Genomic DNA, 24457 nt, shown 5'->3' on the forward strand with positions numbered 1-24457 from the left:
CTAGAAGAGAGCTACGGATCATCGAGTCTATTGCAACACACCATCCAAATAAAAGGCTATGGACCATCAAATGTTTGAGTCTCATACTTGTTGAAAATCCTAGAATTACTTTCCTTGTTAGGCTTTGATCTACAAAGTTCCTCGTACCTCATATACTTCAAGAAGATAATTCTTTCATTCAACTATCATCTCGCAACTTCATGTTTCAGACAAATATGTCTTCTTTTGTCACAACATACTATTCTTGGCAATATCTATAAGTGTATGAATCTCAATAAAGATATATTGGTATAGCCCCCTCCCCCCACAATGGTAAATCTCCCATTAGGCTTCTATATCATTCATACCAATGTCCCCCATACAATGACACTTTTTTTTTATTATTATTATTAAGAATACATATCCACTAGTAAAGCTTACTTCGTCATTCTAAGTTACCCGATTTGCATAGAGTACCTCTCTAGTATGGTAGACAATTATTATAATGCAAACCAAAATCTATTGTACTTAAGATCTCTTAATAAATGACAAAGAGTCAATAAAATAATCTTAAACAGGATTATGTGTGTACATATATACACACTCAATCTTCTCACAACATATGCAACAATAGTTCGTTGAGAGTTGTTTGGTTTCACATTAGGAGAATTCTTTATTTTATGGACAATGAAATTAATTCGATATTTGTTGGATGAATATTTAATTAATCCGAAGATTTGAATTCGTGGTGTTCGTTGAAAATTTGATCTAATTATATGATATGAGGTTGAAGTAAAGTTATGGAACTTGGTGTAATGTGTTAGATTAATTAAATATATGTGCATGGGTATGTATATTTTAGTAAAGATTTTGAAATTTTGATGGGGAGTGCTGTTATTTATAACATGAGAGCTCGTTATTTCAAGTTATTCAAATATTAGAACTTTGGAGGATGAAAGTTTTTGAAAGAAAGGAAGATTGCATCATTAAAAAAATTAAGGTAATTTTAATTTTATTTATTTTGAATTTATTTATTATGTTGGACATTTTTGGATTTTATTTTAGATAATGGTTGAGAAATATTTGATTTTTGTGGAATTTGGATGAACTAAGGAAGAATAGTTAATTATTTGAGATTTGAGAGGTTGGTTATTAGCATTTGTTTGTAAAATTTAAAGTTTGGAAGAGAATAATAATTATATTAGGGATAATATAATTATTAAGATTTTAATAGGGTAGTTTTGGATCGCATACCTTATATTTTTTTATTATTTATATTATATATTACACGTGATCTAACACTTTCTTATTTTATTCATTATTTATATTAATTATGGGTTCCACATCTTGTTCTTTTTTTTTTATTTTCATATATATGTGTGGACCTCATACTTTCTTCCTGGGGTGTTTCATGGTCAAAGACGATATTGACAATTGGGTCTGTTTTCAAAATTGAGAAGGCATAGTGGATCAAACTCTAATGAACTTTTTATAGAAGTCAACGAAGGAGGATTGATTTTGTACAATGATACTAAAAGCAAGCTTCCAACTAGTTGCTTTGCTATTGTTTTTGTTAAAAGTTTAGTATTAGTAGGAGGAAATAACACCCGTTGTGAATTTTGAATTGATGACTTAGCTTTTACACAAAAATCAGTAAGTAATACCACTTATGAATTTTGAGTTCATGTTTTAGCTTTTACAGAAAAATAATCTAATCTACTTCATTTTGCTTGTACTTAATGAGAATTTTGATTTGTTTATGAATATGAATGGAAAGTTGCCTGCACTAGAGCTGGGAAAGTTTGAGCTCAAAGGATGAAGAATCTTGTTGTTTATGAATACGATTGGATTGAAATTGGTTTGGTAGAACAAAATAGAAACAAACTAAACAATATCAATCATATTCGAAATTGTGCAAACTCTTATTTTTATGGAATAAAAAAGTATAGATATAATATGATTAAAACCATATTAATTATTATATAATATTAATAACATTATTGCATAGGGGTTTATATTGGAGGGTTTATTTTTAAAAAATAAAGCTCCCAGCACAATTGGATCTTGCTTTGTTACAGTTTATAAGGGTGACACCATCGTCATCGAAGCACATCACAATCTCCGTCAATAAGACTTGGCCGTTTGATGCTTTTTTACATCGAAGAATTGGATCTTTTCCAAAATGGGATGAAATCGCGGTTTCGACTCTTTGCTTTGCCTTGGAGGCTCCATTTGGTCCTACTCCACCAGTTCTCAGCACACTAAGAAGGTCGATACCGTGCCTCATGTTTATCGCTGTTTGGAAGTACTTCGCTTCGTCAAACTTGCTCTCTGAGCAAATCCCATGTTTGTTCCATTCATGACCCCAAAAGAATTTGTTGTTTCCCGTCACCACATTCGGCCAAACTACGTTTAGATCGTTTTCTAAATGTGCAATCTGAAACACACCCACACATTATTCAATCTTTAGAATTGCAAACCCTTTTTCTTTTTTTAACTATCAAAACCGATTATTTAATAAATTTTCAAAACATAATACTTAATAATCATGTATAATTCCTTTCAAATTTCTTATAATATTTCATTTGGTTTTTTAAATTGAAGCACTGTAGTATGTTTGCTAACACTTTTATTTTCTAAACAGAAAATCAAACTTAGTTGTCAATGTTTTTAGATAAGAGATGAAGAGATGTTTTAGAAGTTTGATAAATAAGAAACAACTATATCATTTTAAAATATAAGAACGAATACAAAAACAAAAAAGAATGACTACCATAAACTATCCATTAACTCTTAAACAAGAAATAATAATAATATATGATACATTAACCAACTGAAAATTAAACTTAAAAAAACATAGATTATATATTTTGGATGTTTGAATTTTACCTTAGTGAAATCAAATTGATTGCCAGTACAATTAGTCACAGAACGTCCTCCCTTTTGAGGCCACAAACCATGAATTGTGAAGGATCGAGTCCCTCGTCCTACACATCGTCCTGATTGTAAAGTACAAACAGCTGGTGGCCATTGCTGAACAAACCAAAAATCATCGAAAGTTTGCGATTTAACGATAGGAAACAAAATGGTTAAGACAAACACGAAGAACACAACATCGACACTCTTTGTTTTTTCCATTGCTCGATCTTTCTATGTTGCTGCACCCAAACGTTCAAGTTGTGTGAGATTGGTGAATATGGTGTTGCCATCCAACTCTCTATTTATACTAAAAAAGATTATCAGCTTCCCTGTTTCACTTCAATTATTATTGTGGTTATGGGCAATATACAATAAAGATTAATCATCCAAAGCTTAAATATTACACTTCAGTATTTTGAGGTAACTGTCAAGATTATTGTATGCTGAAGCCTGAAAGAGGCGTCTACGCCATGCCCTATTGCATATACAACAAATATTTATCAACTTCTTATAATCATTTCTTATATATTCATCGTTGTTCTTGTGCTTTTGCTAAATAAAAGGCTTTAAAGTTCAGTTTTGTTTATAAATATTTGACAAATGTCAAATGAAACAAAACATACATCACTTTCTATTTAACATTTGACAGTAATCTATTCCGGTATAATATTTGATCAGATAGACTAGGATTTTTTTTTTTATTAATTAGTTTCTTTCTAATTACTAAATATTTTCAAAGTTTTAGTCACTAAAATAATTTTTTATTAGTTTCTTTTTAATTTATAAATATTTTCAAAAGTTTTGTAATTTAATTTTAAATAGTTTTTTTTAAAGAAAAATCATTGAATTAATATGTAGCTCATTTTTATTAGTCTCTTTTTCCAATTTATATTAGTATGTGTAACTCTTTTCATGTTACTTGTTAATTCAATCTTATTTTCATCCATATTTGTATAAGCCGATTTCATATTTTATTGTATGGAAAGATAAAGGAGTAAATAGAGATTAAGTCAAATTTGATGAGGAAAGTGTATTTTGCCCTCATTTTAATGTAATTTAGTGATATGTATATGCATGCGGAATTTTGCAACTGACAGCACATTATATTTTACATCCTACTGCACACGTGTAAATCATGAAGCCTGGTATCTAGTCTCGTCCATACCCAACAATTTCCTCTCTTCTTAACAACGAAGACTTCACTACCAATCTCTCCATTTCAAACCTCCCTTTATTGTAACCTTCCGTCTCTTTATTACGTTCACAACCTCTTCTCAAACGCCTCTAATGGCTTCCCTCCCAAATCTTCCTGATGGTGTAATCATCGACATTCTCTCCAGACTTCCTCCGGAGTCTCTCCTCCGATTCAAGTGCGTCCGTAAATCCTGGTATGCTCTCTTCAACGATCCTAAATTCAAAGCCAAACATTTTTCCACTTCTCTTCAACACAAACACATTCTTCTCAAGCGCCTTGTTACCAAACACTCCGGCAACAAGGAAAACATCTTCTCCCTCTTCAAATTACCTCTCTCAATCCATCCATCTCTCTCCCTTTCCGATATCGATTTACCATTCCACGAGGATTTTCGGTTTTTCGAAATCCGTGGCCATTCTCATGGCTTACTCTGCCTCACCGATCTTCGCAAGGATATTTTCCTCTGCAATCCTTCAACCAGAGAGTTTCATAAGCTTCCCCCGTCCATTCTCCTTCTCACTGAACCTCCGGTTGAACCCGACGACTATGATTCATCAACCAACGCGGTTGGATTTGGATACGATTCCAAATCTAGGGATTTCAAAGTAGTTAGGGTTGTTGATTTTGTGGAAGGACCGGGCTATTTTTACCCTCCCAGAGTGGAAGTTTACGATTTGAGTAAAGATAGATGGAGAGAAATTGAAAGCCCTGTTTGTGGCCATGTATTTTGGGCGCCTTGCTTTGAGATGTTTCATGAAGGAACGTATTACTGGTGGGCGATGACTGGAAATACAGAAGGAAATACGGAGATTATACAGACATTTGACATGAGCGAGGAGGTTTTCGGCCGAATTCCGGTACCGGAGAGTTTCGAGGGGACGGGGGACAGGTATAGGAGTTTAGGGGTTTTGGATGGATGTATTGTTCTGTTTCATTATCCATCGAGAGGAGATGAAAGAAGCTTCGACATGTGGGAGATGGCGAAGGATGAATGGGGTGGGGTTTCATGGTCGAAGGTATTGACAATTGGGCCTGTTTGTGGGATTGAGAAGCCATTGTTGTTTGTAAGCTGTGAAGAACTTCTAATGGAGGGTAATGGTGGACAGGTGATTGTGTATAATATTAAAAGTGGGGAGGTGAAAGAGGTTCCTATAAAAGGGGATCCAGCCAAGTTTCAAGGTACTGCTTTTGTGAAGAGTTTGGTATCGGTTAAGGGGGGAAACAATATCAATTATGAATTTTGAAGCTTAGGTTCCTTTTATGACTGTAGTTTACGGACTGTCTTTCATACTCAATAAGAATCCTTACAGGACAATGTTTGTGGATATTATGACAATAAACTTAGTTTTCTCACTTCTCTTTTCTTTTCTTTTCAAAACATAATTTCGAGAGATTTTAAATCTTGCTATTACAAAATATTAGTATATATAATAATAGTGTTAATAATATTAAATATGTACCATTGATAAAATGATAACGAGTGTTCAAATAATCAGAAGCCAAATATCCAACCCTAACATATAAGGGTTGAATTGAATCCTAACATATAAAATATAAGGGTTGAATTGAATCCTAACATATAAAATATAAGGGTTAGAATTGAATCCTAACTTATAAAATATATGGGTTGGATTGAGTTTAGTTTTCTTGTTAGTTTGAGTTGAGTTAACCTATAATAAGATATAAGGGTTAGGTGGGTTAGGTTGGATTGCCGATCTATCCAAAAAAGAATCTGGATTGATCTAAATTCAATATATATTAATAAAAGAAATATACATTATATTTGTCATTTTAATATTTTTCTTTTAGAATTATTATTATATATCTATTTTGTTAAAGTTTTGTCGTATATATTTAAAAATTTATAAAATATAAAATATATATATATATATATATTATAATTTGATAGTTGAACCTATATTTATTTAAATATTTTGAGTTTTTCATTCAAATCACTCTAATATTTTAGTCAAAAAACCTCTTAACCTAATTTGATGTATGTATATTATTGTAATAGAAGTTTATCAGTCATGCATATATCACACATCAGTGATAGAAGTCTACATTAATAGACTAAGTCTATTATATTTGTAATTTTTAAGTAATATTGTTATATACTTATTAATATGGTAACAAAAATGGGTGTAATTGGTAATTGACTTATATTTGTAATTTTTAAGTAATATTGTTATATACTTATTATTAATATGGTAACACACAAATGGGTGTAATTGGTAATTAAAATTAGGGTAAGCTGAATAGATTTCATGAATTGATTGATAATAGCCCCACATTTCTCTTTTATCATGTTTGTTTAAGCATTTTAAAATAAAATTTGATTATTTACATTGTCGTACACTTACCGTTGTCGTTTAGAGTCACATGATAATATATTAGTAATTATAATAATATTGTGACTGGTTTATTATATTTCATAAACTTTTTATAGTAACAATATTTATGTCTTCAAACACAATTAGATTGATCATCATTGGTTTCGGTAACATTTCATTGTATGATTACATAATACATGTGAATAATTACAACAAACTATAACTAATTAAATGTAGCATAGTTTTGAAACTATATTGGATGAACTATGTTTTCAAAGGAAATAAACATATTTGCAGAAATATGGTTCCAAATTATATATAAGACATTTTATGATAAATTCTAATAATGTAATGAATTAAATTTGTTAGGATAAAACAACAAATAATATATTCAGTTAAACAAAGGACTTCCGGAAAAGATGATTATATACGTTAGTGTTTGGTTATTGTTCATGGTTACGTAATCTAAACAAGGGGTCGCATGTATGAGGTTGGTCTTTGCTGATCATTTTCACAATTTTTTCAATTATAATTGAGAGTGAGAAATTTGAATTAGAAGAGAAAGAACAACGTCGGAAGGGATGATGGTTTTTGGGTGCTAAATATCAGAGCAGTGGTAAAATTTGTTTAGTGTTAATTAGAAAATGCAGATGTATAGAATTTCTTAAAGGTGAAAAAGAATAAAAAAAGTACTTCCAAAGTATTATATTACCGATCCCTGTATCTTTAAATTACAGAAGACAACAACTTTAAACACACGGTATATTATATAAACTTGGAGACAAATATTGGTGACGAAGCATAGCACCAACTTATTTTAATTATAGATAGATAACCACATGACACATATATATTTTATTTCTTATGTTTATGCATGGAATTAAGCACATGCATGGATTGTTAACTAATAACATTATTATTGGCATGCATGAGAATTGAAGAGTTTACATATGTTATCAAAAGAGAACGTCTGCATCACAATTGGATTTCGTTGTAGTGCAGTTTAGAAGGGTGACACCATCATTGTCAAAGCACATAACAACCTCCGTCAATAGGGATTGGCCAGATGAATCTTTTTTACATCGAAGAAGAGGATATGCGTTATATGCAGTGAACATCGCCCCCTCTACTCTTTGTTTGGCCTTCAAGTGGTTGTTTGGGGTTATCCCACCCATCCTCAGGGCACTAAGAACATTGATCTTGTACTTCATATTTATCGCCATTTGGAAGTATTGTTTCATTGAGTACCTGCTTTCTGAGCAAACTCCATGTTTGTTCCACTCGTGAGACCATAAAAATTGGTCGTCTGCGTTTATCACATCCTTCATAATTTGATGTAGAGTGTTTGCTAAACTCGAAATCTGAAACTCATTCCCACGTAATGTTAAAAAGAGTCGTGTTGAGACTAAACTATGTATTTATTTTCAAATCGTTCTTTTTATTCAAAGTTAATTTAAATAATATATATATGTAGATAGAGGAAAATTTATAGAGTGAATTTGAGAATTCTAAAATAGAATACCTTATTGAAATCAAATTGGGTGCCAGGGCAATTAATTACAGATTTTCCTCCTTTCTGAGGCCACACACCATGAATTGTAAAGTAGTACATCCCTTTTCCTACACATTTTCCTGTACGTCCATCGCAAACAGCTGGTGGCCATTGTTGAACAAAGTAAAATTTATCAAATTGTTGTGATTTCATAATAGGAAACAAGCTGATGCTTAAGGTAACCACGAACAATAACACAATATTAATATCTGATCTCCTTCCCCCTGCCATTGCTACCACCATTTTATTAATTAAATTCAAGTTGTGAGCATTGATATTCCTCTCCACTATTTATACTAAAAAATCTTCCCAACTTTCTACATATTTCACCATAATTATTATGACGACGGTCTATCAATACATGCCACGTTATCTTAAATAAATCAATATTTATAGACCCAAAAACCATCTTAAATCCATCAATCGTTTCAAAAGCCTAAGCGTGAAGATGAGTATTAACTGGAAGGAACAAAGGCTTGAACACATGAGCTTATCGATACCTTCCTCAATAAACAATTAAACTAAAAGCTTAACCTAATAAGTAAGAGTTATTAATAAATATAATATCTAATATATACATCATATCAACACTTCTCTCATTTATGCAAGAGGAATGTATTGAGTGTTACTATAAAATGAGATGTGTTCTCAAGAAGAATCAATTGAAATTAAAACATACATATATTTTGTTATGAAATTGATAAGATTACAAATTTGATACTAACTTTTCTTTTTAAAGAAAAATGATACGAACTTTTTTCCCATGAAACTTGCAAATTTAATTTTTTGGGGGTGTGTTGTTTAATGTGATTTGTCTGACCAACTTAATTGCGTGCAAAGTTTGATTTGTATTGAATGAGTTTTAAGATGGTTTTTAATAACTAAAAATAAAGGAATGAACGACAAAAATTGTAAAAAGTTAGAATTTTCAACGTTTAGCTAAATTATTTGTAGGGAAAATTGGCACAACTCTTCCAATGTTCAATTCTAATTTTAATGTTAAAATTTGTTGGATTTTGACAAAAATATTAAAAAAATTATCACAGTTGAGATTGAACAAACTGAGAGTACTTCGATCAGTTCTATAAAAAGACACATTTCTTTGATTTCCATCCATCCCAATTTGAAGAAGCATATATAAGTTTGCAACACCTAGCTCAATTATTTATATGTACGGTCGTAATATATACATTTTTACTTCATCATGATTTTTTTTTTTGTCTGAGATGGAGTTTTTACATGTTAATTATATTGCCTTCCTATTATTACTGTTATTATTTTTAATTATTTAAAAACGATACCCAATTTATCAACACGGTTTTACTATATAATTATAATTCGATGCGCACTTAACCTCATCACACATGAACATTCACTTATTAGTTATGTAAGGTGCGTAGTGGAAGTTATGTGTTGATGGTTGAAGAACTACTTATGAGCCAAATATAAGATAGAAGTTTCACCATGGAAATAAGGTATATTGACATGTGTGACTTCAAAGAAAAACCTTGAGAGGTGGCATTATTTCATATAGTGTACTCTTTAAAGCGAAATAAGTTATAGTTATTTGAGTCGAGAATTATAATAATTGGTGAAGAACATGGATGTAACAGAAGCTATTGAAATATTCTTCAAATATCTCGTCAAGAACATGGTTATACTTATTTCATTTATTTATATAAAATATACATGCAATATAAAATGTATAAAGTTGAGAAGAGACTTAAGCCCTCCCTAGCTTATAAATGTGTCGTGGTGGGAAGGTTAATTTTCTCCATTGGTTCTCCAAGTCTTTATTCCTATTTTTACAATAATTTTTTTTTCAAAAAGAGGATTAAAATTAATTGTCGTAATTTTAATCTTATGATGGTTAAAATAATATAAATTAGTTTAGATACTAATTATTTTTATAAAAGAATTTAATAAATTTTGATTGATATATTCATTTGGATGTTAGTTATATTTGGAAGAATTTTTAGAAATAGTACATTTTACAACCATATTTACAACCTATAACAATTTTATCTCCGATAGTTATCGATATACTATCGTAATAAAAGACTATGTAATAGAATTCAAAATTTTGCTATAACTTATAAATATTTTAATTTATTTTGCTATTTTAAAAAATGTTTCTTATATTATTTATGTTTTCACACATCTCTCCCGATGTATATTAAGAAAAAAGTCAACAATTAAGAACGTTTTTTTAAACATTAATCTTCACTTGCCATTTTTTAGGGAGAGAGAAACAAAAAAAATGCCTTATTTATCTAATTTGTTTCAAAACAACTACTTCTCTTTAATATTTTTTTCTTCAAAACTTCACTACTTTTGCAATTCATCCCTTTAATTTAATAGGTACACAATTGGGAATTTATTTATTAACATTTTTGTGGATATTAGCCTATAAGAGATTTGACCACAGCAGTGGGAGTAATGGAGATGAGGGGTGGCTTCTTATCCAGATCATTCATTAATTATGATATTAAAAGTGTATGTGTGTATACGTATTTTATATTAGTTTCATCAGTAATAACATTGAACAAGAAACAAAGATATTTGAAGTAAAAATGTGAAATAATTGGTGTTGATAATTACAATATTCATATCAATTGTTTCAACTGAGACGGCTTATATGAACGTAGCTAGGTTAGGCATGCACACGTATTTACGTGCCCTCTCACTTTGGACTCAACCAAATAATTGCTACTTATTAGACACTATTGAAAAATATTGGGGTTCATTTTCCATCATCAATTAATAGGGTTACGCCATAAATGCTTCTCTTTTTTCCTTTAAAAATTTTGTTCAATATTTAGGTTCATTCAATATTTTCTCTTTTAAAAAATTTCTCAGTATTATATTAGACAAAGAAACCCATTTGATCTTCAATGTAAATTTATTATTTTGAAGAGGAAAGACGAGAAAAGGAAGCATCGGTGTTGACGCATGCCACAAAACCTCTAAAATGCTTAAGCAATATTCGCTAAAAGAAATAGAGCAAGCTAGAGATGGAGGAGCAAAAGTCTCGTTTTACTGGGCTCTTTCATTGCTATTTATGATGAGATTCAAACATCTTCCTTATCTCTTTTAGATTTGGAAGCTATTTCCTGTTCCTATTTAGAAACCGAGTGCACGTTACTGAATTTTGGCCACGAAAATGTTCTAGAATGGAGGCTGATCCAATTCTGCCGCCTTTGTGTGAGATTACTCATCTTGGGTCGACCTTAGCTTTGCGTTTAGCTTCGATGGATGAGGCCGAGGCATGCGGTAAAGGCCTAGTTAGCCTCAACCTAATTAAGGGACGAGGTGGTTCAATTTGGTTCGACATAATTGCACGTTGTATTTTTTTTGTTAGGAACTCTCCCGGACTTTCCTCCTGTCATTTGTAGATCCACACTTTGGAATTAAGTAACTCTCTGCTCTGCCGATCCAACATTATCTATTAACAATTTTCTTTATGAACAAAATTGTATAGAACTCCAGGTTTAATCCAAAATAGCATCTGTAACCTCACGTTACAAAGAATTAATAGTGATTGGATAAATTTGTCTTCATAACGTGAGGTTACATATATATTAACTCAAACATTGCTCCAATTTGCTGGGACAATGAGTGATTAACTACAACTTTTTTTGTTAACTATTTTGCTCTTTTGGTCTTTATTTTTTAAAATTAAGTCTATAAACTGCAACAAATTGAAAATTATAAAAAAGCAGCTTTCATATAATATAATTGTTTATGTTTTGAAATTTTGGATAAAAATTTTAGGATTGTATTTAAAAAAAATTAAATGTAAAAAATATTTTAAGTCATAAACAAAATAGACTTAATTTTTTTTAAAATACAAAAAATGAAATAATTAAGACACAATAATCATTTAAAAAACTCATTAGAAGATTGCTATGGAGAAGAATATAAAACAATATCAAGCATGAGGAGAAGAATTTTTTTTCTTTATAAATTCTTATTTAAAATGAAAGGAAGTTACAAATTAAAACCTTTTGATATATATATTCTATTATTTTTTATACACAGTATTCCATTAAATATGATTAATGATGATGAGTAAATGTTTCACAACGTAAGCAGTAGAGAGAATTTGTAAAGGAGAAGATTTTTCTGACTTGAGATAGAGAGAGAGATAATGAGATGATGTATTAGAGAAAATATTATGGCAAACAAAAGAGTTTATTTTTAATATTGCAACACTAATTTCTCGTCGATTCAATCCAAAATTTTAAGCGAATGGGAAAAGATTTTTTTTTCATTCAGCTTGAAATATATGGAAAGAGCTAAGCAAGACGTGGAAATGTATATTAATTGGAAAAGAAACACACATTAGAGAAATAAAAAGCTATTTATATAGCTGAGGAAAAAGCTTAGGAAAAAGGATAAAACCAAAACTATTATTACAGTTTACGAAGGATGAGATGAGCTCCATGTTGTGGTTGAATAGTGATATGTGTGATAGGAGCATGAGTATAAGTTGGAGAAAGTGTAAATGAGAATTGTTGCAAAATCATTGATAATGCTATTTTGGCTTCAATCATTGCAAAGTTTTGACCAATGCAAATACGAGGACCCCATCCAAAAGGAATAAAGCATACTTGATTCTTTGTTGCTTTGGAAATTCCTTCTGCAAATCTTTCTGGGTTGAACTCAAGTGCATCTTCACCCCATATTTTGGGATTTTGGTGCATGCTTAAGATTGGTACTCCTATTGATACTCCACACGGTAATGTCAAATTCCCCAATTTTGTTTCATTGTGAATCTCTCGAGCTAACATTCCAACTGGAGGGTACAGCCTAAGAACTTCATTGAGTATCATATTTACCTGTATAATTACCAAAATACATATAACAAATACTGATCAATTATTCTTAGTCAAAATTCTAGAAACAGATTTTTTTTTCTAAAAGTTACATTTTCTAATTAGTTCTCAAATCCTGAGAACAAAACCTAAAATTAACAAGTGAAAAATAATACTTATAAGATCAAATCGTACCAAGCAAAGAGGTAGCTTTCAATTTATTGCCTAGAGAGTAGGGGTGTTCGTCTGATTTTGGTCAAAAGCAGTAATCGAACATAACATGTTGGTTCTATAGTATTTTGACCCAAGAAATAATTTGAAATCGTACTAACCAGTTCGGTTTGGTTCGAGTTTTAATCGATTTCTTACTTTACATATAACCTAGTATCAGTTCGGTTTGGTTTATTTGTTTTTTTAACGAGAAAATTGTAGATCAAACCAAAAAAACTAAAACTTTTAAAAGATTAAGACATGATGAAGGTTATGTTCATATCATCACGTAGAAGTATATGTGTTGGAGGATCATTAATTGTCCCTAAAAGATTGATTAAGCAATTTTTAACATTTTTAAAGAATAAATACACACATAAAAATTTATGAGCAAAACTTGTATGGTAAATTAAATAACTTAAATGTAGAGAGAAAGGAATGATTTACTTACTACTCTTAGACGACTTAAACCATCGAAATCCAATTTCTTGTTATCGCCAAAAACCTCCAAAACTTCTGCTCTTGCTCGATCTTGCCACTCTGGGTATCGACCAAGTAGAACCATTGTCCAAGCAAGCAATACAGCTGTGGTTTCTTGACCGGCAAAATAGAAAAGCCTGCATTCACTAATTACTTCTTCTATGCTCATTCCAACATCTTTCTTGTTTTTGTGTTCTTCAATTTGACTTGCATTTGATTCTAAAAGAATGCCTAATAGATCTTCATTGTTGGAAGCTTCACCCTTCTTCATACCATTTTGTCTTTTGTTTATAATACCCCGAACCATATCTCGTATTTTTGTATCAATCTCTTGCATCCTATTGTTTAATTTTGTTGGTACATACCTAAAACCAAATATATGTACTATTCATCAACAATTCAATCAAAATAGTCGTTTCAACTATGAAAACGACAAATAAAAAGCAAAAAACAGTTCACAATAAAGATAAACACAAATATTTACTTGATTATCTGACCGTGTGTTAAACTATAGATGGAAAAATCAATTTATTATTAGACAAAACTTAGTTAATACTGATTGAAAATACATCAATAGAATTAAAGAATATATAAATGACACTTCTCTAAACTCTTTGGCCTTAAGCCTAGAATCATAAATAGCAAAAAGTACAAAAAATGGTTATTTTCTCAATTAAAAAAAATTAATTAACTAAAAGCTACCAATAAAAACTAAGGGTGAAATCGGGTTGGGTTGGGTTGGGAGACATTCTCAACTCAACCCATATTTTCTGGTTATTTGGGTTGACAACTCGAATAACCCGAATTTAGTTTCTAATCCAACCCGTAAAATATGGGTTGAGTTGTCGGATTGTATATATAATTATTTTTTTAATTTTTCTTTTCCCATTTTCTAATTTCTAATGATTATAAAAGTTTGAAATTGTTACATTTAAATTTCAAACCTACATAATTCAAACTTTCATACAATAAATTCAAGATTTATATACATTTAATTTGTTTTTTTTATTAAAATAATATTTATTTATTTATTTACTTATTTATATATTACATAATTCAGATTGGGTTGGGTTGAACCAAAATTTTCAACCCTCCAACCTGAGACCCAACCCAACCCGAAAAAATCATTTTTTTTAACCCAACCCAACTCATATTTTAACCTAACCCAACCCAACCCTTATAATATGGGTTGTGTAGTCCGGGTTATTCGGGTTCAACTCATATTTGTACACCCTTACTCAAAACCAAAAGTGAGTGAAAATGAAAATCTTGAAACATTAAATATCATCAAATAAAAATTAATTAAATTTAATATACTAGGATAGTCGGAAGCTGATCAAACGTTTGCATCCAACCGTTCAGAATATTGGATTCAATCCATAAATAAGTAATTAAAAAAGATCACACACCATCTTATTGAGACACATTAAGGAACCTACAATATTTGAAACAAAAAGAGAGATCTCAAGATCTTTAAAAAATACATTGATACTATTTATCTCATTGTGAATTAGTTAGCTATGAGGTCGGTTGAGTAAGAATATATATTACTTTGGACCAAATGAAAGTTATACTAAAAAATGGCAAAGAGACCAAAAAGATATTTAGTTGAGATCAATTTAAATAACTAAAGCAACATATACCCATAATACATTGAATTATCATACCTAGCCCCTGGAATGTAGTAACCTCTCTTTGTTAGGTACGACATCAATAGCATTGCCCACTCTTTCAAGAGTTGGAAGATTTTTTTTCCTTCGTCATAACTACTCCCAAAAGCAGTTCTTGAAATCACATCAGCAGTCATATTTTGTAAATCAGGCCACACATCTATTTCACAACTTTCTTCTTCATTAATCATCTTTTCCCATTTGTTAACCATTTCTCTACAACTCTTCGAGAATGCAGGAAACATTTCCTACACAAAATTTCACAAGCATAAAATACACTTAAAAAAGCAAAGAACCTCATACTGTGATTGTACTTATAAGATAGATGGATGGACTATTTTTGTTATTGACAATTGGTATTGAGTTCAATAAAATTTTGGAATCTGATAAAAAACAGTGAACCTGGAAAAACTAATCATGATATCACTATCACAGATGTACATTATTGAAGGAAGGTATTTTTGAAATGTGTTTGTGGGTCCTACGTACTTTTCTTTAGAATGGAAATAAATTTCAATGAGAAATGAATTAAAAAAATGGTAAAGTTCCAAAACTCTGCATCTCCAAATGGGAATCTAATCAAACATGAAAGACTAAAATATGAAGGAAAAAAAAAAGGAGAGTAAAGGAGGTAATAGAATCATGACAAAATTAATAATCCGAACAATTTGGTTGGATCTAAAACAAACTCTTCAATCTCTGGTGATCCATTCCTTTAATTACACATACAGTAAGGCAGAAAGACAAGAAGTTTAAACATGGAAAATACATATAAATTGTAGCTTTATATACATGGTAGTCTTAATTTCTACTCGGTAGAATTTGGGTTCGAGTTTTTTTTTTTTTAATATAAAGTAAATGCACAAAAATGAACTTTTTTTGGGGAATATATTGAAATTAGGCCAAAATAATAATAATAATTATACCTTTAACTTCTCCATGTGAAAAGCAGGGTTGATGATTTTTCTATGTTTAGCCCATTTAGATCCCTCGAGAGTGACAAGTCCACTACCCATTCTTCGTCTAAGGGGAAATGAAGATGTCTTTCGAATATCATTTATTTGAGAGAAAGCAATCTTCACTTGTTCTGGTTCTGTTATATACACTCTTGGTGTTGTTCCAATCCATGTGAAAGAATTCTTACCTACCAATTAATATTTCATTTTAAACAAATAATAACCAGATGAAGTAGTGATAAAAAAGATCAGAATTAGATGAGAGGAAGATAGAGACGAGTAGTACCATATTTGTGGATGGTGGGATAAGAGGAAGGAGTGGCACGTGAAGCAATATCATGAGAGAAGGTCATGGACTGCAATCTTGCTTGCCGGACGGCCACCCCAATCTCCTTCGTATCACCAAAGAGAAAGCGATAAGAGTTGCCGGCGAGGCCTTGCTGTCTCAACAACTTCTCAAGCCTCTTTGGCCTAAGCCAAACCCAATTCACAATTCTCCATCCCCATAATCCCAGTAATCCCAAGAACCACAATAAACCCACTCCCCATATCCAATTATTCCACTTCATCATATCCACTTCCCCACTCTACACTTTAATTTTCCAACACAAAACTCTCTCTCTATATATATCATTTCTTTTCCAATTGTGTGTGAATTTCTAGGCAAGGACTTCAGCACCCATTAGAAGATAAAGGTAGATTTTTTGAAACTTTAAAGATTCCCTGTTTATTTTAATATTAATTATTATACAAATTCACAGAGATACATATAAAATTGGATTTGTTTATTTTTAGCTCTTTTATCTACATTCTGATATTTATATACTTGATAAAGTTTAGTTTTTCTAATCTCGTATATGTTAATTACGTTTAAATCTTTTATTAGTAAATATTAGTATCTAACATACAAAAGTTAATAAATTTTGTATTTTTTGTTTAAATAATTGTTTTATATGCCATTGACATGGAGATAAAATTGGCACAAAATAAATTATGTATTTTTTGTGTGGAAAATTAGATGAGAGCTCCACGTGTGGATAGTTGTTTAGAGATTTGTAATTTGATTAGAGTTAAAAGGATTGAAGCATAAAATAATGTCAAAACCAAGATGCAGACGTTCCATGAAGCTCATCCCGAGAAATAAATGGAGCCATCATACTTGTCTGCATATGTAACTAATTCAAATCAGAGAATATATAATTGTCTACGACTACAACGTCATTGATTACGTACACAACATTCCTTTTCAATCAAGCCAACCATTTTTTTAGTTAAAGATTAGTTCCCCACTTAATTATTTTACGAAAGAGTCATAAAGTTTAGATAACTTTTTCTTACGTTTCCCAAACTTTTAGACCATAACATTTTGTTCAACTTTTTCGTTAAAATTGTTCGTGCTAAATTTTGGATAAAAAATTGCATTTAAGAGGACCTGTAAAAAAATGGACTTTAATATCTAACCCAATGAAAAAACTTAATAATTGAGAAAAAGTAAAAGCCTTGTAAAGAACCCAACCCACTAGGATTAATTAGAATATTGGTTTCATAATTTGATAACCTCGGTTCATCTCTCGAATTAAATAAGCTAAGTCATGTATTTAATTAATCATCAAATTTTTTAAGACTCAACTTTAATTACTTCATTCAAAAATGCCTAGTGAAGTTTGAATGTTTGACTGAAAGCATTCCTCTTCTCACGGCATACATAGACCATAATATTGTCCATTCAACAAATGGAGAAGGTCGACCTCAGTCACATTCTTAACTAAGACCTATGATAAAGAAGTTGGTTTGGACTTTTAACCTAAATCGAAAGATTTAACCTCATCCTCATCGGAGTCGAGCCCAATTTGCATTTTTCTTCTAAGGTTATGCATGGGCTACGATCCTATATTCTTGAGGCCTGTAATGCTTAAACTTGGGGGCAAGTTTGGATCTGTGATATTTGTCAGCCCACTCCAAGTATGAGGCTGTCCTCAGTCCTCAGTCCTCAGTTTGCGTTGCTTTGCTTGTTGCTCATCACTTTTCACCCACCGCCTTGTCGTCTCATTGTTGCACACACACTGTTTCATTGTTCATGTGTTTTCTGGAATATGATTCTGATTTCTTGGCTTATTCTATGATATATCGTTTGACCCCATTTTTTTCGTTAGAGTTGGATGGAAATTAACATTGTTATAACTATATGTATATTTTTCTAAATAACTTAAGAACATTTATCAATCCAACCCAACTAAACAATACGAGGATTTGCTGTATTAAAAAGTTCAATTATTACTCACAAAATAAATTAAATTATAAAAAAAAGGTTAATAAAATCAACTTGAAACATTTACCTATAGACATTCATGTACTACATAAAATAATAACAACGCAGGTGAAGTAGTGTTTAGTGATAGCATTTTAATGTTTATGCTTCTTTTGTTTTTTTCTTTTAATTTAAAGGGGATAATGGTTTATTGTTATTCAGGATCACTTTCTATTTATCATTTTCAAACTTAAAATAAATGAATAATTCCTCCAAGCTTAGCACTATATCTTTGAAATTAATGCCACAAGGATATTTTGCACGCATATACTTTATCTCAACATGATCATATTTTTAAAAACCCAATATGGATGGTGATGTGTAGCCCTTGAGTCTCCTTAAACTAATTAAATTGAGGCAACAAAAAAAGAGAAAGAAATAAAATAGAAACAAGCTGTGTGTAATGCAAATATCACTAGTATCACCAAAAGAAAACAATTAATAATAGAGGACACACACATGAAACTGTTATAAATAAGGTTTGACCAATTAGATGATCATTTACAAGCAACTTAGGATGATAAACGCATCAAAAGGATTTTAAAAAATGGTGAGGCAGAGAGAAAATATGTTGTTTCTGAGTATATTGGCATTCATATATATTCATAGCATGCAAGGTGTGAAGGAGTTAATGAATATGACTATTTGCGAGTTGTGCTTCAATGACAGCCAGCCACTTGTAGTGATGCAACCAAGCCTTACCCTTATTGGCATTGCCATCAAGGGGATGAAATATGAATAAATGGATGATAAATTTGGAAATCATATTCATTTGGGACTTCTTTAATTTTATAGTTAAAAGAAAATATAAATGATGCCTTCGTTATGATAGTGTTCAAAGATTGGCTTTATTTCAAATATAACCGTATGGGTTATTCTAGTGGTTTTATAGCCCTCTCACAAAGGCCAAAACTTGAGTCTGCCATCTTGACATTATTGTTTAAATTAAATTAAATGTTATTTTATATAATACTATAACAAAAACCACTCAACTTAGTCCAATTCAATCACCAAACATTTTCATTAGATTAGTTTAGTCCAACTCAACAATAAACATTATTTTACTTTATTCAAATTAAAACTTTGCAGCCTGATTAAAACATCTATTTACTTTACAATATTGAGTTGAAGAGTCCTCACTTCCGTATGGTATTATGTAAAATTACCATAAAAAAAATTATTGGTTTAGTAGAGAAAAATCTATAAAATTGAAGGATATTAATGAGTTGCATTGAAAGTTCTCAACAAAATGGACACATATAATTCTTATCATCCTTACCATTGCCTCATTCGAAGTAAGGTTCCATTGAATAGGAGTAGTAACACCGGGCATCCAATATCATTGGGAGCAGTGAAGTAAATTTTGGCATTGTTCCATCTGGTCAAGTCTATATCAATTGCACATATATATGCGTGCTAAGCTTATTATATATACGCATAACTATATATTATATATCGTAAGGATACTTCTCCCATTTAGTCATGTTTCGCATCATTTTAAAAATAATCACGTCGAGTTAAATAACATTACAAAAAAAAAAAGAACCAATTTACAAAATCAAAACTAATGTAGAAACAAAGAAAGCGTAAGAGGTTTTAGAATAACCTCTCATGTTTGTACCTAAAGACATTAGTCAAATAAAAAACTATATCTTACGAAGGACGAAACCAAAACTATTATTACAGTTTACGAAGGATATGAGATGAGCTCCATGTATGTTGTGGCTGAACAGTGATATGCGTGATAGGAGCATAAGTATATGTTGGATAAAGTGTAAATGAGATTTGTTGCAAAATCATTGATAATGCTATTTTGGCTTCAATCATTGCAAAGTTTTGACCGATGCAAATACGAGGACCCCATCCAAAAGGAACATAACATACTTGATTCTTTGTTGCTTTGGAAATTCCTTCTTGACAATCTTTGTGGGTTGAACTCAATTGCATATTCACTTCATATTTTGGGATTTTGGTGTATGCTTAAGATTATTGGTATTCCTATTGATACTCCACTTGGTAATGTCAAATTCCCCAATTTTGTTTCATTGGGAATCTCTCGAGCTAACATTCCAACCGGAGGGTACAGCCTAAGAACTTCATTTAGTATCATACTTAATGACCTGTATCGAATGGTACATATAAAATTAAGTTATTTTAACAAAGATGATTTTACTTACTATTCTTAGATGACTTGGAGCATCAAAATCCAAGTTCTAGAACCTCCAAAAACCTCCAAGACTTCTGCGCTCGCTCGATCTTGCCATACCGAGTATCGACCAAGTAGAATAATTGTCCAAGTAAGCAATGCAGCTGTGGTTTATTGACCAGCAAAATAGAAAAGCCTGCATTCATTAATTACTTCTTCTATGCTCATTCCAACATCTTTCTTGTTTTGTTGTTCTTCAATTTGACTTGCATTTGATTCTAATAGGATGCCTAAAAGATTTTCATTTTTTGAAGCTTCAACTTTCTCCATAGCATTTTGTCTTTTGGTTATAATACTTAAAACCATATCTCGTATTTTCCTATCAATCTCTCCCATCCTCTTGTTTAATTTAGTTGGTATGTACCTAAAAACAAATATGTATAATATTTCATCAAGAACTGATGTATTCAATGAAAGTAGTTTTACTTATTACTTTATATTTTAGTTTACACAATTTAATTTCCCTCGGTGACAGTGAAACATTTAAGAACTTTGAAAAGACCGAATAGAAACAATAGAGATATTTAAACGTGGATACCGTTGAGTTGGTTATCGTAATATGACTTATGGATATATACATACACACATATATAGTAAAACACACATTAGGTTTCGTTCATCAATTAATCGACAGGAAGAGAAATAACTCATTGGTTTTACAAAGAGTATGAGGTCTGTTGATCTTTCCCAATGTGTAATTCTCAACCATCCACTTAAGATATATGTGTACCTCTTTTGACTTAAAAAATTAGACATTCTAATTTTAATTTTTTCGGACTGAGTATCTATTTGAATTTGATGAGCTTTAATACTATATTAGAACAATTAGTCCTCTGATAATAATATTACATGTGAACTAAAATGATATGAAAGCCCATGTAAATATGTAATCCAAATGGACACTCAGTTCCCAACCAAAAGAAAGACACCCTCTCGAAGGACAAATTTAATTAAGTTAAACCGAACATATATAAATCATCCAATTGAATTGTGTGTTACCTAAACCCTGGGATGAAATAAACTCTGTTTGTTAGGTATGTAGTGAATAGCGAAGCTGCCTCTTTCAAGAGCAGGAAGATTATTTTTTCCTCCTTCATTACTCAGCAGCTAAATTTTGAAAATCAGGCCACATATCTATTTCACAACTTCCTTCTTCACTAATCATGTTTTCCCATGTTAACCATTTCTCTACACCTCTTCGAGAATGCTGGAAACATATCCTGCAAACCATTGTAGATTATATGTTGTTTTCATACAACTTTTTTACTAACCATGGTTTTGATCTTTTCAAACTGAAGTCTAGTAACTCTCTTAGTCAAATTTTATAGACAACAAAAAAGAATTTTAAAACTTTTTTTTTCAAAGCGGCTTGCCTCTAACCTCTCGATCACATATTCATTAAATTGCAGATTGACCTAAGGAGTGGAAATCAATTTATTTACTATATATATGTGTGTGTGTGGGAGGAAAATGACATCACTTGAGGAGTTCAATTAACTGAAGAAATAAAATGTATACTTTCAACTTGTCCACATGAAATGCAGGGTTGATGATCTTTCTGTGTTTAGCCCATTTAGGTCGTCCCTCAAGAGAGACAAGCCCACTTCTCCTTCTTCTTCTAAAGGGAAAAGAAGATGTCTTATGAAATTCATTGATTTGAGAGAAAACAATCTTCACTTGTTCTGGCTCTGTTATATATACTCTTGGAGTTGTTCCAATTCATGTGAAAGAATCCTTACCTACCAAATTTCATTTCAAATATACTATGAATTAGCTTTAGTTAAATCAAGCCATTCTATTTTCATTACAAAGTTAGATCATCTAAAGAAGCACGAACACTCTAGTTGAACACATATGAGACAGTACTTGTTAGTGGAACAAAATGTATTTTAAATGCATAGACCATTTACGTTGAGTAAATTAAAAAGATACATATATAACAATAGTAATAAATTATGATGAATGCATCAAACTAACCACTTTAAGCATATAAATACTTTTTCTTTTTTTGGGTATAAAATGATATATAATTAACAAACGTGTTCTTGTTTATTTGTTTCTTAGTAGTTGCTATATATTATCTATCCCTCTCCCTTAGATCGGCTCCAATTTCTCCCACTCCTCTGCCAACACAAGAAGTAGAGCAATTCCTCACACTCCTGATAAAGAAGGAAAGTGAAAAAGGCGGTGCAAGTGCGAGAGGGGAGAAAGGGACGTGATTGATCAGAAGGACAGAGATTGAAGTAGCAAGTACCGAAAATGTGACGTATTTTAGAATCCAGGTCTTTGCATATATAGAAGTAATAATAATTTCAGTATTTGTGATGGTGGGATAAGCATAAGGGGTTATGCGTGGAGCAATATGATGGGAAAAGCTCATGGGCTGCGATGTTCTTGCTTGCCGGACGGCCGCCGTAATCTCCTTTGTATCCCCAAAGAGAAAGCGATAAGAGTTGCCGGCGAGGCCTTGTTGTCTCAACAACTTCTCAACCCTCTTCGGCCTAAACCAAACCCAATTCAGAATTCTCTCCATCCCCATAATCCCAACACCCACAGTGAACCCACCACCCATATCCAATTCCACTTCATCGATCTCTACTTTCCCCCCTCCCCTTAGATTTCCCAACATTTAGTTGATTTTTCAAGATTTGAGCACGCATCACCATGATGGTGGTAATTTAAAGTTGAAAGCCCGCTTGGGCCACAACTTTTATGGGATTCTAATTACTACGAGACATTTCTAAATGTAACAATTAGATTGTGTAATAGTTTGAAGGATAGTTGTAAATTTAGCAATAAAGTATATAACAACATTTTAAAAAATTTGCAAATACACTAAAATTTGTCAAATTCTATCAATGATATAAGTCTATCACCGATAGACCATGTTGTAAATATTGGTCTATGACTGATAGATTGTACGAAGTCTATCAGCGATACAAGTCTATCCGTGATAGTTTTACAATATTTTGCGAGTTTATATACTTAGATTATTATCTCTATAATTGTTATCCACTATAATTAACTTAATTAGATTCCTAATTATAATAGTTAATGTGTTTAGGAGAATCGTCGTACATACCAAAATGGTATTAAAATTTACAAAATATAGCAAAATTTCAAATTTTATTGATGTTAGACATTGATTGGCACTCTGTATCTCTAAAATTTTGTTATATTTTGTAAATATCTTAGATTTATTTTGTTATATATAAAAATATTGTCTAATATTTTTAACTATATTATGACTCGACTGATATACACACTATTATAATTCGCAAACTACACTAATTGATCAATAACTATTCTAATGAACTTTCCTTCAAATATTTCCTACAAAATTCTCTCATGTTTTTCCTCTAATTTTTCATAATGTTTGATGGTAATATAGACATATCATTGGTATGAAAAAAAAGAAGAAAAAGAAAAAAGAAACATAAAATGATATTAATAGTAACAAAGTTTTCAGTTAATGTGAGAAATGTGAATGTGATATGTTTATTTATTACTTTTATTTTAATTTTAATATTTTGTTTTAGTTTGTTTCAAAATATTTGACAAAATATCGATATGAAAAACATTTCATAATATGAAAAGAAAATAAGCACCTAAATGATTGAGTATAATTTGGGCAAATAATGTATAGCCTCAGGCTTGTAGTGAGAGATAAGGTGGACCAAACAAAATGGAACCATTCATGTTGTCTCCACATTCATAATGAAATCAAAAGAAAGCAGAAAAAAAAAATATGAAAGTGTGATGAAAAGATGTCTCAAATATGTAACATCATTCATCACGTCCAAAATAATTTATATTGAAAAATCAAAACCAC

At 31.0% G+C, this 24457-nt stretch overlaps 5 protein-coding genes across 5 annotated transcripts; 1 reads left to right on the forward strand and 4 right to left on the reverse strand.

Moving 5' to 3' along the window:
* Positions 1-2011: 2011 nt before the first annotated feature.
* Positions 2012-3117, reverse strand: LOC101213213 (ribonuclease MC). Its single transcript, XM_004147451.1, has 2 exons — positions 2869-3117; positions 2012-2416 (listed from the first exon to the last, which is right to left on the reverse strand). The coding sequence occupies exons 1-2, from the start codon at positions 3115-3117 to the stop codon at positions 2012-2014; spliced, it is 654 nt and encodes a 217-aa protein (XP_004147499.1).
* A 986-nt stretch (positions 3118-4103) lies between these two features.
* On the forward strand, positions 4104-5446 carry LOC101212975 (F-box protein CPR1-like). Its single transcript, XM_004147450.3, has one exon. The coding sequence runs from the start codon at positions 4186-4188 to the stop codon at positions 5335-5337; it is 1152 nt and encodes a 383-aa protein (XP_004147498.2). The 5' UTR covers positions 4104-4185; the 3' UTR covers positions 5338-5446.
* A 1711-nt stretch (positions 5447-7157) lies between these two features.
* LOC101212733 (ribonuclease MC) lies at positions 7158-8234 on the reverse strand. Its single transcript, XM_004147449.3, has 2 exons — positions 7949-8234; positions 7158-7787 (listed from the first exon to the last, which is right to left on the reverse strand). The coding sequence occupies exons 1-2, from the start codon at positions 8219-8221 to the stop codon at positions 7383-7385; spliced, it is 678 nt and encodes a 225-aa protein (XP_004147497.3). The 5' UTR covers positions 8222-8234; the 3' UTR covers positions 7158-7382.
* A 3907-nt stretch (positions 8235-12141) lies between these two features.
* Positions 12142-16838, reverse strand: LOC101207867 (cytochrome P450 CYP72A219). The gene is made up of 5 exons (XM_004151260.3): positions 16398-16838; positions 16082-16299; positions 15153-15403; positions 13457-13850; positions 12142-12819 (listed from the first exon to the last, which is right to left on the reverse strand). The coding sequence occupies exons 1-5, from the start codon at positions 16681-16683 to the stop codon at positions 12394-12396; spliced, it is 1575 nt and encodes a 524-aa protein (XP_004151308.2). The 5' UTR covers positions 16684-16838; the 3' UTR covers positions 12142-12393.
* A 3780-nt stretch (positions 16839-20618) lies between these two features.
* On the reverse strand, positions 20619-23443 carry LOC116402471 (secologanin synthase-like). The gene is made up of 6 exons (XM_031881739.1): positions 22706-23443; positions 22144-22344; positions 21807-21845; positions 21625-21716; positions 20779-20989; positions 20619-20729 (listed from the first exon to the last, which is right to left on the reverse strand). Exons 1-6 carry the CDS (start codon positions 23252-23254, stop codon positions 20619-20621), a joined length of 1203 nt encoding a protein of 400 aa, XP_031737599.1. The 5' UTR covers positions 23255-23443.
* Positions 23444-24457: the final 1014 nt, after the last annotated feature.

The sequence above is a fragment of the Cucumis sativus genome, chromosome 3, assembly GCF_000004075.3.
Source record: "Cucumis sativus cultivar 9930 chromosome 3, Cucumber_9930_V3, whole genome shotgun sequence".
Lineage (NCBI taxonomy): Eukaryota > Viridiplantae > Streptophyta > Magnoliopsida > Cucurbitales > Cucurbitaceae > Cucumis > Cucumis sativus.

Bases quoted from the DNA above. Each gene is read 5' to 3' on its own strand.
- LOC101213213 (XM_004147451.1), bottom strand. From the start codon at position 3,117: ATGGAAAAAACAAAGAGTGTCGATGTTGTGTTCTTCGTGTTTGTCTTA. The intron at 2,417-2,868 runs GTAAAATTCAAA...GGTGTGTTTCAG, and splicing joins ATCAATTTGATTTCACTAAG to ATTGCACATTTAGAAAACGA.
- LOC101212975 (XM_004147450.3), top strand. From the start codon at position 4,186: ATGGCTTCCCTCCCAAATCTTCCTGATGGTGTAATCATCGACATTCTC.
- LOC101212733 (XM_004147449.3), bottom strand. From the start codon at position 8,221: ATGGTGGTAGCAATGGCAGGGGGAAGGAGATCAGATATTAATATTGTG. The intron at 7,788-7,948 runs GTATTCTATTTT...AATGAGTTTCAG, and splicing joins CCCAATTTGATTTCAATAAG to ATTTCGAGTTTAGCAAACAC.
- LOC101207867 (XM_004151260.3), bottom strand. From the start codon at position 16,683: ATGATGAAGTGGAATAATTGGATATGGGGAGTGGGTTTATTGTGGTTC. The intron at 16,300-16,397 runs GTACTACTCGTC...ATTAATTGGTAG, and splicing joins TCCCACCATCCACAAATATG to GTAAGAATTCTTTCACATGG. The intron at 13,851-15,152 runs GTATGATAATTC...ATTTGGTTTTAG, and splicing joins TACTACATTCCAGGGGCTAG to GTATGTACCAACAAAATTAA.
- LOC116402471 (XM_031881739.1), bottom strand. From the start codon at position 23,254: ATGTTGGGAAATCTAAGGGGAGGGGGGAAAGTAGAGATCGATGAAGTG. The intron at 22,345-22,705 runs TAATATATAGCA...TCTTTCACATGA, and splicing joins ATCTAAGGGAGAGGGATAGA to ATTGGAACAACTCCAAGAGT. The intron at 21,846-22,143 runs GTATACATTTTA...AATGGTTTGCAG, and splicing joins TTCATGTGGACAAGTTGAAA to GATATGTTTCCAGCATTCTC.